The following is a 16,415-nucleotide window of genomic DNA, read 5'->3' on the forward strand; positions in this document are numbered from 1 at the left end:
AATGTATAATGGCCCTTTGGCCCTGATTCCATGAGGCAACACAATTAGGATCTATATGCCTGCACCAAAATTACATCATGACACCCAGAGGGTTTCTCCTCACTGTACTTTAAATTGTATTTTTACTGGCTATGTCCTATTTAATACTACAGTACCCATCCTGTTTTGTCTCACATTTAGACCTGTTTAATTCTGTCTGAGAAAGTGCGAGTTGTTGCCGAACACTGGACTAATCTGGATAAGCATAGATCTATACCACAGATATATCTTGGTAAAAACCTAGTTCACTTAATCTCACATGTTTTTACAGTGACCACAAGGCGCATGACCGGGACAAAAACTTGCTTCCAAGCATAGCACGTGTGACAATTTAGCATGTATATTACTGCAAATAATGTTCTTCCGTCTGTCACATTATTGTTATTATTACAGGTGACGACAACCGTAAACACAGACATGTTTATTGTGGAACACTAGCTGTAATTATTCATTATTCATATATTTTTATACACAATATTCATACACATCTCCCTTCATTTAATTGCTGAATGACTATACACGTTGGTCCCGAAGATAGCCTAGCACCTCATTATAGGGTTCTCAGATTGGCAGAAACATGTTGACCCTTATAACTTTATTGGGTTGAAATTCACTCCCCTCTTAGTTTTACTGTAAATTTGGGGACACTCAATAAACAATAAAGCTTTGAGTCAGTCCACCAGGAGGTATTTTTATTCCCCACACTTGCTAACCTGCAGTATGCAGCACTCGCCCACATCCACAGCACACATAGGATTTTCACTCCATGGGGATAAGTTAAATGCTGTCCCGCACACGGAATTGTATCCCACACCACGAACTTTGGTGAGTATTGTGAGGAGGAACCCTTTGATTAAGCATGCCACCTAAGAGGGTATAAGGGTTCTTGTCCTAAACAAAGGAAGTTGTCACAATCGGAGAGATGGTGCCATCCAGAGCCATGCAATGTGAGTGGTGCTCTTGACCGTATGCATTTTCTGGTAGTGATGTCACTCATAACATTTGTCAGCTTGACAGCAATGTACATTAGTCTGTAATGGGAATTGTTTGTCCCTACAGAGGGAAAGAAGAGAGTCCGGACCCTCAAGTGCTTTAGGCTTGATCCCAAGTTCATGTGATTCTTCATCCATCATGCTTACACACGTATGTCTTTTTAACAGAGAATTCTACCCACTGATTCCTCACTTATAGAATATTCTCTAGGTGTCAGACTGGATTTGGAAACTTTCCAGTAGGACCTCTCTCTGCCGGTAGGTAGTGCCATGGGGCTCCGTACTGAGGCAATTCCGCTTGGAATATGACGTGTGGATTCTATAGAGGTGCCACTCTCACACGTTGACATCAATTGCTGTCGAGGCTATCCATGCCCCTAGAAGCAGAGCTCCAATAGCAAATTGGTTGTGACCAGTGTGCTGATTTCTAGACTTGGAATCTTATTACTGGATAGAGTCAAATCACAGAATGGGGAGGCGGGAGTGTCGGAGAGAAAAATCTGTCTTAATAGAATCTGTACCAGAAAGAGCGTTACTGAAGGTAAGTAACTTGTTCTTCTGACTTATAGCTGCACATTACTCATCTTTTGAATAGATACCAAAGTAGTACTTATTCAGAAGTGGGTGACTTGTTCTTCTGATAGAGAATCCCATTCGCAGATTCCTCCACTTTTGAATAGATACCAAAGCCGTAAATATTCAGAGCCTTGACTTCTTTCGCTCCAGAAACGCCACAAAGAGCTGATAGTCCACCTGGTGTTCTTTGGTACAATCAATATAAAAGCTTAGAGCTCTCTTGGGGTCCAAACGGTGGAGTCTCGCCTCCTCCTCTGAGGGTTAAGCGGAGCATAAAACGCCCGCAAGGTGATGTTCTGACTGACGGGTAACGTGTAAGAAGGTTGTCCGTGTCTGCAAAACCGCTAGAAGCTCACTTACACGTCACGCTGATGTTATGGCGACCAGGAACACTGTCTTGAGGGTGAGAAGCCACAAGGGACAGCTGTACAGCTGCTCAAAAGGAGTACACATTGGAAATTCGAGGACCAAGTTAAGGTCCAGCTACGGCATGACAAAGGGAGAGGGAGGAAACAAATGCAAATCTTTCAAAAAGCGCATAACAACTGGAGACTTAAATAATGAGGGCTGATCCACCAACTGTAAAAAGACGAAAAGTACGCATAACTGTGCCAAGAGCAAAGCCTTACAGTGCCAGAGACAATGCAAACAACAAAACACCAGATAACATACCTAGAGTGGTTGTATGTGCAAGTTCACATGCAGGAGCAGAGTAAGCAAAGCGGCGTATATAAAGACAACCGTACACACATGCCAAAATATGCACATGTAGGCACACTTCCAACCACTCAGTCGAAGAGACCAACACACATACAGACAAACTTTAACATACAAGCAGCACACACGGAGGAACATATACAAATACAGGCAAATGGTTTAGTTGGTGGGTGTTACCAGGGTTTACACACAAAAGGTCATGACCCGATTATGGGTTTTGGCAAAAACCAAAACAGTGGTTTCACCCAGATACCACCTGGATCCAAGTAGTGCGTTATGTAATTGGTTTTATGCTCTTCCGAATATAGGTATAAAAAATATAAGAACTCATCTTTGGCATTCTTTTCTTTTATTTGAAGTCGTGTGCAGGAGAAGAAAGACAGCCGAGACGTGTTTTGCCCGAAGGCCAACAAGCCAGGGCTTTCTCAAGGCAGGAATTCTTATGCAGTTGTTTGTGGAATATAAAAGAACGGTGCACGATAGAGAGCGATAATCGCTCGGTCCAACTGTGGTCCAATTTTTCGGGCGAAACACGTGTCGCCTGTCACCTATATTCGGAGGAGCATAACACCAATCACACAACAAATATACAAATACAGCACACAAGCAGGTCTATACAAAGTCACAGACTATGTGCATAAAGGTACACACGCTGAGGTGAATGGATATTGCTTGATTGCAAGTAGCTGATTAATGGATGAATCAGGGTCAGTAACAGTCTGGGTGACTTGATGAATGTATGAGCATAGGTTGATAAATGCATGCTTTATTGAGGGTGTTTGTGAGGGTATATGTGAAAAGATGGATGGAGGAGTGCATATGTGTGGATGAAATAATGAGCATATGAGTTGTAAGTTGAGTAGACATATTTGAAGATGAATGGTTATGTGTCTGTGGAGATAGCTTATTCAGTTTTAGATACATCTATCGCAGTCACCTCTCAACATAAGACTTCATCCATCCATGCCCTCATTTGCCTATTCATCCATACTAACATCCATATGCTCACTCACCTACTCATCCATGCTGTCACACGGCCACCCATTGACTCATTCTTTTATTTGCTTACCCACCAATCCTCACATACGCACATACAAACTGGTGAATAAAATAACTTTCATTTACTTAAAAGACAGACCTATAGACTTTGACACTTTTGTTTTGTACTAATGTTAAGTATGTTGAGAAAGAGCTAAAGCTCTTGCTACCCTGAGCAGGAAGACCCAATTTTTTTAACAACAACGTAGAAACAAGGAGAACCTGTTTGGGTGGGCCTTCCATGCGCTTAGTGACAAAAAAAGTGCAAATAAATACATCAAAAATAATAACAAAGGTGGAAGAATATTAGTGCCCAGATATTATGAAATAATTGTATGATTAATAGTTTTTTGTGAAGGTAGGATTTCTGGTACTCTACCAAGAACTTAGCCACCACTGCACATTGTTTTTATAGCCCATATCTCTCATTTAATGTCCCTTATTATGAAACTATTAATCACTGTTTTGTTGTCTACTGCAACACTTCCTAGAAACATATGTGTGGTAGAACCTCAAAAACAGTCTCAAATTAATAAGATCCAGAAAGTAAAATGTAAGAAGCATCGAAAAAGGGAGAATATATGGAAAAAGCTCAAATTCTCAAAAGAACAAAGCAAGCGCCTATATGGTTTTACAACAGGCTGGAGGAAAGACTGCATAAAAAATGCAAGTTGCAGCCTAATCACTTAAAGGTTAAAATAAAATTAGAAATGCACACCATAACAAGATTTTTTAGATCTAACTAGTCCAAATTCACCTGGTACATTGTTTTTGAGGCCTAATGAAACCGTAACCAGATTACTGTTGCAATGACCTTATTCTACAATTTATTGTGAATTATTCAGACACCAGAATTATTGTTAAATGTATTGAGTCACAGTGTGTTTTCTTCTTCTTTAGACATCCTGAGGCTAACACACCTCGCAGGGAAACAGACCAACAACATTTTCACAGCCGCCCACTCCATGTCGTTTGTGGAAGATGTTTCACACGCAGCTGTTGGGTTCAAGGCCCATCTAATACGTCTAATAGGAAACCTCTGCTACAAGAACAAGGAGAATCAGAATAAGGTAAGACTGCTGTCCTTCAAACCTCAGGAAAGAGGTGATTCTATTAATACATGCACTGAGAAAACCTGCTTCAACCTGGCATTTGCTGGCTATTGGAAACATTTAGAGTCTGGACCATGATAACTACTAAAACCATCTGATGAGTTAGGGTGCTTTGGGAGCAGAATCATCTAGTATACTTACAGTTATAGTGCATTGAAAAGCCATCACTAACATATACACTGGTGGTTTCTTGTTGAGGGATTTTTTTATGTTAGTATGAGTAGTGAGATTAAACATTTTGTGAACTGATATAGTTCACCCTGTGCAAGAAGAGTTTGGATTTGTTAAAATTTTTTGCTTCTTCGTGACATCAGAACTACACAAATTACAGAGCTTAGCAATTATTTTGTTTTATCAAACTTTAGCAACTTATATGGCCATTGTTGTATTATTTGCAAGTCTTTTAAACAGAGTGCTACGTAATGGTGTGTAGATCCTCTTGATCATTAGTTGTGATGCAAAGTCACATCTTGCATTATGGAATGTTGTGGGTGAATGGAATTAGTAGAAAGTAGTCCTATGCTGCATACAATACAGTATGAAATTAATACTATCTGTAAGGAGCACAGTCTACGCTAATTCTATTTAAGATGCCATATCCAAGGATGAGTTGAGATTGCTGGCTCTTGAGAAAAACGCAGTAAAGGGGAACATAAGATGTTTACCAGTTTGAAATGGATTGTCTAGAGTTTGTAGCTTTTGTGTAACTGTTTCTTATCACATTGTTATCAATATATATATTTATTCTGTACAATCACCATACTGACTTCCTGTACTTCCTATAGATTTGTTTAGGTTCATAGATTCAGCTAGGGGATGATTCATTTGGGATTGAGTGGGATGGGTACTCTGTGATTTGAAATGTTATTTCTAGGGCTCTTTAGATAGTTGGAGGAGTGTGGAATTTAATAAAATATCTACTTGTCCATGGGACAGTTTACTTAATAAATCTGCTTGTCCTGTAACAAAATTCACGTGTCTTTTTTCATGCTATGTAGTGTGTCAGCAAATTATGACAGCAATCTCATTATATAAGAGCTCTGATAGCCCCTTTGATTATTCCAGAGCTCATACCATAGTAGGGTTTGAATACCGGCTATTCCCTTATTTTACCACCTTTCTGCAGATCTACATATTGGGGCTGGAGGTAGCAGTAAGCAATAGTTCCCCATGGTTAGAATGCCCTTTTGAGTCTCTGCAAACCTACAAACTTGTATGTTTTATGAGTTTTTATCAGCTCATCTCTAATCTTTTCCAATACAGAGAAAGGCTGGAAATTTCCTCTTGACCAGGGCAGAAGTAAAATGTCTTCCAGGGTTGGAGGGAAAGTGGACTTGTTGCCGCTTAACAGATTTTCACATGAGCGAATCTACACATGCATATTTGCTTGTGCTAAAATGCAGTCACAAATATTTTCTAGAAGTACTATTTCCTGGCCTACTTCCTTAAATTATTGTGAGTTCATGAAAGCTGTAAATCTGCACTAATGCAAGGGCATATACCATAGGGGCACTTTTGTGACTTTCTTTAAGAATTGTGCCCCTATTTAGGTTTGGCGTTAACCAATACATTTTGCTTTAAATAAAATTCTATCTCTCTCTATCTACCAGCTGGCTTTGTTGTGAGTGACAGCATTCCGCACTTCCGGCACGCAGAGTAGTTTTGTTCAGTGCCACAAACTACTGTGGCAATGTGTGTTTTTTGAGACAAAAATATTTTTGCTTTTGCCAATGTTTGCTAGAATGATGAGGGCCCAGCAGCTCCCACAGCAATAATGTTGTACGGAAAAACATTTAAAAACAAGACACACATTGACAAAAACAAAAGGCGGACCACTAATGTCATACCTATTGGCTTTGCGAATGCTTGTTTATTTTCACGTTTCATATAAATTTGTTAAAACCGGTTACACTGATTTTCCATTATGAGTATTTTTTGGAAACACTAGCATCCATTATTTACAGTTTTTACTAAATGATGCTTCAAAGAAATGGTAGCTAATATTTCACAGTAGTTTAGCTAAACTTTTTTTTCCTTTTTGCATTGTTTTCATGAACATTTTATGAACATTTTATTTTGAAAGTAAAACATCCTCAATCTTGCTTTCAAGCTTTTGCATATATTCACATCTAATCAGTGAGCATCATAGAAGCATTATTTTCATAGCTTCATATTGTTCAACTTTGCAAATGTGTGTACACATTTTTATACTGAAACCACTGTCAGTAGTGCAGTCTGAACTTACAAAATTTCATTAGAGCGCTTACCCTAATAATAAAGGCTTAGTATTAATTAACCATAAATATAAGTTCAAACAGAATTAACAAATGAACACAACTGTTACCTTAACTGCAGACACTGCCCTTTTCTGATCGATAATGAGGGTCTGTAATCCTGCAGCCAAAGGGTTTGTGCTGTAGGGGTTGGGCCTACGTGTTTCAAGGAAACAATGAACATGAAAACTTGTTGGCCTTGAGCCAAAACAATGTGTCCTGGGGGTCGGGCAATAGGAATTCCACACTCCTGATTGTATAACTTGTTTATTACTTAGTAAAATTTCAGAAAACTCATTTGTGAACTTCTGTCCACTGCCACTTAATGAGAGGGGCTTAAATTGTATAACTGAGTTTTCATACTGAGTACTAGTATGGTTTAAGACCCTTGACGTTTTAACTTATTCATGGAAAGCTGGGGCGAAATTATTTGGTCTTCCAAAATACTCTCTCTATACTTTTTGGGGATAATGCAATTTTACCTGAATTATTCAGTGACGGTCATTGTACATCTTTGCGTGGATCCTCCCTGTAATACTTGGAAAGATTCTACAATGGTGAATCGTATTGTTCACCTGTGGACATTTAGGAAGAGCTAGGTATAACCACATGAAGGTTTTTTCAAGTATTTACAGATTTGTGGTTTCTTGTTTTGTTTACAGATTGATCTTGGAAACACAATATGATGGGAATTGTGCTACAAGATCCACAGTCTGCAAATATTAGTAACCTTTACAGGGGCGGCTCCTCCACGTGGGCGGAGGAGCGGAGCCCTACTGCTTTCTCACAGTGTGCGAAGCAGAAACATAAAATGGTATTATGAATACCATTTTATGTTTCTGCTTCTCGCACTGTGAGAAAGCAGAAGGCAAGGTTTGATTGGGGGTGGGCGGATGGGCGTTGCTAGTCCAGACAGGGGAGGCGTGGCTTGCCCACTGTTGTGGGAGCTGACTGTTTGGACGGCCCCAGGGCCAACCAAACCAGTCCTGCCATTGCAGCGTTGTGATTGGCTTAGGGGAGGAAAGGGAGGCTGCCTGCTTCCTGTGAGGCGCACGCAGAGAAAGGAGACGCGAGACCAGAGGCAAAGTTAAGTTTACATTTATTTTTATTTTTTTAATTAACCGCCCCGCACAACCATTGATAAAGATCCCCTCTCCCCCTATATGAAATATTGGTGGAAAACCTGGTTAGGCAGTGGCTTTCGAGAAATCGACCCTTTGAAGCACATGTTGGGCAGTTAGATGTTTTAAGAGGTTTATGGCATGTGCTTAGTTTTATTGGAGCCAGAGGATGTGTCAATTTTATTGCCATTTTGTATTTTAAATGTACTTATGGTTGTATAATGTGCACTGTGTTTGTTTGGAAAGCTTCAGGATGGAGGGTGGTGATACATTTATTTATTTTTTATTTTTATTTTTATTTAATTCGATTTTATATAGCGCAAACTTTACCCGAAGGTGTAAGAGCGCTTTACATAAGAACCAGTTCCAAAACATAAGGACTTAGGATTATATGCGTTACATAAAAGATACAAACAGAAAAAAATGCAAATGTACAAGATGTAAAGTCACACAAGGAAGAGATACAAACAGAAAGAAAAATTGCAGATGTACAAGTAGTTAAGTCACTCAAGGAAGAGATACAAATGGATGTACTCCTAAGAGTCACAGAGGAATGGTAGAGAGTACAAAGGTATACTGCATATACTAGTGATTAGAGTTATCTCTATATATATATATATATATATATATATATATATATATATATATATATATATATATATATAACAATCCCTGCTGCCTCTCGCCCGGAGCTCAGTGCTGGAAACCGCTGCGCAGGAAGAAGAGAGGAGACCTCAGGTGCAGTGAGCAATATTCCTTTATTGTACCCTCGAGGAAGCGGCACACCACAGCATGACGTTTCGGCCTACACAGAGGCCTTGATCACATGACGCACGCTGGGAAAGAGGCAATTTTTAAAGTGCTAGTGCTAAGTGGGATTACATTCCGATTGGTAGGTTTTGGCCACGTGCTGCACACCATCATAGACATGGACAACAGATTATAAACTACAAACATCTTGGGATAATCCCTGAATTAGCGCCTATATATATATACACACATGCGGGTCTGACATGGCTTCGTCGGAAGCCATGAACAATCAGAGACTGCGACGCACAATGCAATTCAGGACTGCAATGTGCGCGGAGTTTTGCCATTGAGCACTACAAAGCGGGGTGGTCTTGGCCGCAGACACAGAGCATCATTCCACTTGGAGAAAAACATTCTTTGCCGATTGGAAAGAGGTTACATCGCCCCCACTTGAGGTTAAAATACTACAAGCACCAGAAGGCAGTAGGAGTGCCACGCCCACAAGGGCAGGTGTGTTAAATAACGGAAACTGTGAAGCGATGCTTTCGCCTTCTGCTAACTGCCACTGATGAAGGAATGCTGAATTCCAGAAACGCATCTGGCTGATGAAACTAACAAATATGCCTGCTCTGAGGATTTAAAGACTGCTGGCAAGTGTTCGATTTTATCGAATAAAACTCATGTTAAGCTGACTGCGGTCTCCCTTATTCTGTGCTTCCTGGATATATCTATCTATCTATCTATCTATCTATCTATCTATCTATCTATCTATCTATCTATCTATCTATCTATCTATCTATCTATCTATCCAGGAAGCACAGAATAAGGGAGACCGCAGTCAGCTTAACATGTATATCGAATTATATATTTTATCGAATAAAACTCATGTTAAGCTGACTGCGGTCTCCCTTATTCTGTGCTTCCTGGCTATATATATATATATATATAGCCAGGAAGCACAGAATAAGGGAAACCGCAGTCAGCTTAACATGAGTTTTATTCGATAAAATATATAATTCGATATATATATATATATATCGGAGGGGGGACGCAGTCACAGCACCAAGGGAGGGTGGGAGAGATACAAGGGTATGAGAAAGGGCAAAACAGAAAAGGGAAGAAACATTTGAGGATCGTCAAAGGGGAAATGAGGGAAAAGGATAAGGAAATGGACAAGATGGCTGGTCGGGGTCCAGAGAAAAGAGGCCAAGAACAGCATCAAAATGGCGGCAAGGACAAAAGAAAATGTAAAGAAGTCCATGAGAGTCCGTGGCGGGACAGGCCGCTCTGATGAAGAGTGTTCTCTGGGGGCCTTGGGTGGGTATGTTCCGGAAGGGGCTGTGGTGTGCCAAGCAATATAGGTCGGGACTGGAGGGTAGACATGTCCAGGGTTAAATCGCAGGACCGCCACCACTCACTGCAGGCTCCGGTTTCCACAGGCTTCGGTTTCCAGCCATGGATTACACTGGAGCGGTTCCTCGCAGGCTACTCGCCGCAATCACCCCTCCGCCCGGTCGGAGGTGTGAGAGCCGCCAGCTCAGACTCCACAGCAGCGAGGCATCTCTGCTGAACCAGCGGCCATGTCGGTAAAAGCTCCGTGGGCGCTCCCTCCAGAAACTCGGAGGGTGCAAGCAGGCCATCCGGATCGTTCTGGGGTCCGCAATGCGTGGATAAATGGGAGAAATCCTTGAGTAGGGTGGCGGTCGGATGGGGAGAGCCACCAGTTCAAATTTTACAGCAGTGAGGCATCTCCGCCGAGCCAGTGCCCATGATGGTAGAGGCTCAGTGGGCGCTCCCTCGAGAAACTCTGTAGGTGTGTTGCAGGCTACCCGGATAGGTCCAGGAGGAAAGCTGGGGCACCGGAGTGCAGGCACAAGATCCACCGTTGGTTAGGAAGCAGAAGGGGGAGGGAGACCTGGGGCAAGTGCCAGAGTCTGTTCCCTTTTGGAGGAGCTCCACGCTGGAGCTCCTCACCCGGCGGCCATCTCGGGAGCTACATATATTTAAAAAATTAGGTTTTGGTTTGAAATGTTGTTTTATTCTTGGGATTTCTTTCGTAATTAAAAGCGCAAATTAGATGAAGGGTATATTGTACACGTTTTGGTGACTCTAAACATAAATATTAAAATGTGGGAAAAAGGCACGAGTTCAGACTTCATTTTTGAATGCTGAAATATACAATAATCTAATGAAAATAGTTGGATTGTAAACTAACAACTCAAGGGAGTATGAAAACAGCTTCCCAGATCATTGGTTGGAAGTACATTGTTTACAAAACAAAGGGAACACATGCTCAGCTTCAGTAATGAAATGTTACAGTATCTCAGTTTCACGCCATTTTTTAGACACGGAATGTATAACTTACATGGATTTTATAACTATCTCTCCCAAACCCTCATTCTTGCATAGAGTGGAGTAGACTGCTTTCATACCTTCTACTTTCCAATCTTATCCAAGAATGTATGTTATTTAAAGAATAAACACAATTCTCAACTCAGACAACAATTACTGTTCTGTAGAGATTGTCAGAAAAACAATCCAATGCTTTTCTCGAACAAGTTCAAGTTCGAGCATTTGTATAGCGCACTACTCACCCAGAGGGTCTCAAGGCGCTGGGGGAAGGGTTCAATATTTGTCGAATAGCCAGGTTTTGAGTTCTTTTCTGAAGGAGATGTGGTTCTGAGTAAGGCGGAGGTGGGTGGGGAGAGAGTTCCAGGTCTTGGCAGCCAGGAAGGAGAAGGATCTGCCACCCATGGTGGATTTCCGGATGCGCGGGATTGCGGCGAGGGCTTGATTGGACTATCTTAGTTGGCGGGTGGGTTTGTAGAAGGACAGTCGAGTGTTGAGGCATTCGGGTCCTAGGTTGTAGAGGGCTTTGTGTGCGTGGGTGAGAAGGCGGAAAGTAATTCTTTTGTTGATGGGTAGCCAGTGGAGGTCTTTTAGATGTCCGGAGATGTGATCTTGGCGAGGGATGTCTAATATGAGTCTTGCTGACGGGTTTTGGATGCGCTGGAGTTTTTTCTGTAGTTTTGCTGAGATTCTGGCGTATAGTGTGTTACCATAGTCCAGTCGACTCGTGACCAAGGCGTGGGTGACAGTCTTTCTTGTCTCGAGGGGGATCCAGCGGAAGATCTTTTTGAGAATGCGAAGTACGTTGAAGCAGGAGGACGAGACAGCGTTGACTTGTCTGGACATCGAGAGAGAGGAGTCTAGGATGAAGCCAAGGTTACGTGCATGGTCTGTGGGTGTGGGTGCTGCGCCCAGAGCGGAAGGCCACCAAGAGTCGTCCCAGGCTGGGGGGGAAGATCCTAGGATGAGCACTTCCGTTTTGTCTGAGTTGAGCTTAAGGCAGCTATGTTTCATCCATTCGGCTACTCTCCCGACTCGACTACTGCAATGGTTTAATGGCTGGAGTAAAGAAGTCCACTCTTAGGAAGTTACAAAGTCTACAATACGCGGCTGCCAGATTGGTACTGAAACTCCCTAGAAGGTCATCAGCCTCAGCAGCACTAAACTTCCTCCACTGGCTGCCACTTCATAAATGAATCCTTTTCAAACTTCTACTCACTGTGTTCAAATCTACGAAAAATACAGGGCCTTATTACCTTGCTAATCGTTTCACGCATTACAACCCCACACGATGTCTGAGATCCTCAGGGACCAATCTCATCACGATCCCGAGGTTCAAGTATAAAACTAGGGGTGGGAAAACTTTCACCGTCCTGGCAGCAAGGGCGTGGAACAACTTTCCCGTTAACCTCAGACTAATCGAAAAGGAGAGTCTCTTCAGGAAACTCCTGAAGACATGGGTGTATCAACAATCAGACACCTCTGTACTGGCAGCTATCTAGATTCTCACCACGTATCACTTACACGCATGCTCAGCTCCAAGATGCTCCTTCCGGAGCGAAAGTTCGCGCTTTACAAATACCCATAAATATCAAAATACTTCTTTCATGCCTTCGTGAAGGTTGGTTTTGGCGGTGTTGGGGTCTTTGGTGAGGGAAAGGATTAACTGGGTGTCGTCGGCGTAAGAGATGATGTTAAGGTTGTGTTGACGCGCGATGGAAGCGAGAGGACTCATGTAGACGTTGAAGAGGGTTGGGCTGAGTGATGATCCTTGTGGGACGCCTCAGATGACTTCGGTGGCCTTTGAGTAGAATGGTGGAAGTCGGACTCTTTGAGTTCTTCCAGCGAGGAATGAGATGATCCAGTCCAAGGCTTTTCCTTGTATGCCGATATTGCTGAGGCGATGTATAAGGGTACTGTGGCAGACTTTGTCAAAAGCGGCGGAAAGGTCGAGTAGGATGAGGGCCACCGTTTCTCCGTTGTCCAGGAGTGTTCGGATGTCGTCGGTCGCTGCAATGAGGGTGGTTTCGGTGCTGTGTTTGGCTCGAAACCCGGATTGGGATGGATCAAGGGAGTTGTTGGATTCGAGGAAGGCAGCGAGTTGGCTGTTGACGGCTTTCTCGATGACTTTGGCCAGGAAAGGGAGGAGGGATATGGGTCGGTAGTTTTTAAGTTCAGAAGGGTCTGCTGTGGGTTTCTTTAGAAGGGCGCTGAGTTCGGCGTGTTTCCAGCTTTCTGGGAAGGTGGCAGAGTTGAACGAGCAGTTGATGAAATCACGGAGATGGGGTGCGATGACGGAGTCAGCTTTGTTGAAGATGTGGTGGGGGCAGGGGTCGGTGGGCGAGCCAGAGTGGATTGAGTTCATCAGGCGAATGGTGTCTTCAGTGGTGATTGGGTTCCAGGCGCTGAGGTTGTTAGTTGGCGGAGTAGGAACTGAGGGGGAAGGGGAAGGTAGATCGCTGGGAGTATTCTCGAAGTTGTTGTGGATGTCGGCAATTTTGTTGTAGAAGAAGGAGGATAACGCGTCGCAGAGGTCTTGGGAGGGAGTGATGTCGTTGGATGCTGCGGTGGGGTTGGTGAATTCTTTAACGATGTTGAAGAGTTCTTTGCTGTTATGAGAGTTGTTGTTGAGACGATCCTTGAATGCTGATTTCTTGGCGGATCAAATCAATTGGTGGTGTTTGCGGGTGGCTGACTTGAGGGAGGCCATGTTGTCGGAGGTTGGTTTTTTTTTACATATTTTTTCCAGGGTGCGGCATAGCTTCTTGGATTTTTTAAGTTCGTCATTGAACCAGGGAGCCTTTTTGCTGGCTGATCTCATCTGGTGCTTTTTCAGGGGTGCTAATTCGTCAGCACTCTGGGTAATCCATTGCCTGAGGTTGATGGCCGCTTGGTTTGGGTTCATTGAGATGGTGGGAGGGTTTTGGTTGAGTGATGTGAGGAGTTGGTCGGAGGTGATTTTGTTCCAGTTTCTCCGAGGGATAGGCTATGGACGGTTAAGGGTCAGGGTGGTTTTGTAGCTGAAGTGAATACAGCTGTGATCCGTCCAATGGAGAGCTGTGGTGTGATCGAAGGAGATGTGTTTGCTGGAGGTGAAGATGGGGTCGAGCGTGTGTCCGGCTACATGGGTGGGGGTGTCCACAAGTTGTTTGAGTCCGAGATTGGCCAGGTTGTCCAGAAGGGTGGTGGTGTTTGTTATCAAGGTGGTAGTTGAGGTCTCCTAGAAGAATGTAGTTCTCGGAGGCGAGGGCGTGTGGGCTGACGTGATGAGGGTGCCTATAAGTGTGGTCCTGGGGTCGGTGTGGATCTGAAAGTGGAGTTGTTCGGCGGTTGCAAGATTGTCATCGGAGTTGGTTGTGATTTTGATGGTGTTTCTGTGGACGATGGCGATGCCACCTCCTGTTTGATTGGTGCGGTCTTTTCGGATAATCTTGTATGTGTCCGGTATGGCTATGGTGATGTCGGGTGCTGATGATGTGTTCATCCATGTTTCTGTAAGGAAGGCGATGTCCGGTGACGCAGTGTCGAGTAGGTCCCAGAGTTCAGTTGCGAGTCTGTGGACCGAGCGGGTGTTGAGCAGGATGCACTTTAGGCGGTTAGAGTCGGAACTGTGATTGGAGGACGTGGATTTGGTGAGAGTCCTGAAGCAGTTGAACTTGCAGGAGAGGCAAGCGAATGGGCCGTGAGTACGTCCAGGAGTAGTTTCGCAGCATAGTGGTGTACGTCCGGGGTTGGGGGCGAGGAGAGTAGCGGCATCATATGTGATTTTAGTGGGTAGGGAGCGGCGGGGACCAGGGGGTATGGCGCTGGGCGCGGTCCAGGCGCGGACGGGCGTAGACGGGCTTACCTTTGGCGCACCTTCGGCGCGCATGGGGCGCGACCGCAGCGCGTAAATGCTGCGCGATTGACCAGCTGTCATTAATGGAGGGTGGAGGGGTCGGAGCGTGGGCGGGGCGGCTGGGAGGCGGGAGCTTGGGGGGAGGGACGGGCTGGAGGCACAACCAAATGGCAACAAGCAGTAAATAGAAAACAAAGGCTAACACGCCGATATTGGGGCACACGTAAATAAAATAAAGCTAATGCAAATTAAAATACTTCCGTAGGCACAGTTAAGCACACAGCCACCATTAAATTCAATACTCAGCATGCGGCGCTATTATTGTCCAGCAATGCGAGGCGCTATTAGGCAAACACACGGTACAATAAATGTTCAGCAGTGCGAGGCGCTTGGAAATGTCTAAATTCAAATTAGCAGCAGTGTGGAGGAGAGCAGCGCTACGATACCCAGAGCTGCAGGAGGCAAGGGGGAGCAACCGCTACGTCCGGAGACAGGCTGGTTACAAGGAATTGCGGACCGGACGGTTCAGATAGCCAGTGGGTGGGCGGGGCGGCAGGGAGGCGGGAGCGTGGGGGGAGGGACGGGCTGGAGGCACAACCAAATGGCAACAAGCAGTAAATAAAAAACAAAGGCTAACACGCCGATATTGGGGCACACGTAAATAAAATAAAGCTAATGCAAATTAAAATACTTCCGTGGGCACAGTTAAGAACACAGCCACCATTAAATTCAATACTCAGCATGCGGCGCTATTATTGTCCAGCAATGCGAGGCGCTATTCGGCAAACACACGGTACAATAAATGTTCAGCAGTGCGAGGCGCTTGGAAATGTCTAAATTCAAATTAGCAGCAGTGCATTATTTGCCTTCTGTAATGCTAATAGAAAAATACTGTTTTTCATATCTACCCCGTCAGTATTGAAGTTCACATGTCTATTCCAATAATTGAAAGAACTATTATAAAAGGTTAAGGCAAAAATTAAAGATCCTTCCATTCTTACTTTTTTTTTGCTTATGTGTCCCCATTCCCTCTATTTCCAAGCTGGTATTTAGAATGTTGAGAGTGAATGTGTAATAGAATGTTGGTGCGTGGAATGGAGTGGAAGCTCGGAGACAAGGACAGATGGAGAGAGAATGGAGCCCAGACAGGTCTTACCTCCACTTGTTGAAACTTAAGGGCCTAACATACCAGAACGGCTCCAGACTTTTGTATGAAGACCCTGCCCTCCAACTTCAACATGATCAATCCAGATTGACCTCATTTGGGAATAGTGTAAAAATGTACAGTCTATCGTGTTCCTTCTCTTTGACTTACACTTTATATTTGCACCCTATATGTTTGTCTTATTTAATCCTTTTTTGCTGTCAAGAGGGCTCTTTACACTGTGAAACTGTTATTCACAGCTAGTTTGTAGGCTCTGGCCTAAAATGATGTTGGTAAAATCTGTTTCACCCAATTGGTCTGTTTAAATTTTCTGTAAGGCCATAGTAGAGGGCTCAGAAAATTCACCGATGTCATGGCAGTTGCATGTCATATGTGAGCTGCAATGTACATATACAAATCCCACATGCTGTAAAAAATATATGGCTGCCAGGAGTACCACTGTGAT

General features: G+C 43.6%; 1 protein-coding gene across 1 annotated transcript in view; it reads left to right on the top strand.

Annotated features, from left to right (window-relative positions):
• ATXN10 (ataxin 10) overlaps nucleotides 1-16,415 on the top strand; it is a 1,037,424-nt gene that overhangs the window by 742,667 nt on the left and 278,342 nt on the right. The window contains exon 9 of the mRNA XM_086952750.1: nucleotides 4,263-4,432. Within this exon, the coding sequence (XP_086808876.1) occupies nucleotides 4,263-4,432 (170 nt within the window). The remainder of the gene's footprint in view (nucleotides 1-4,262; nucleotides 4,433-16,415) is intronic.

The sequence above is a fragment of the Lissotriton vulgaris genome, chromosome 1_2 (genome assembly GCF_964263255.1).
Source record: "Lissotriton vulgaris chromosome 1_2, aLisVul1.2, whole genome shotgun sequence".
Lineage (NCBI taxonomy): Eukaryota > Metazoa > Chordata > Amphibia > Caudata > Salamandridae > Lissotriton > Lissotriton vulgaris.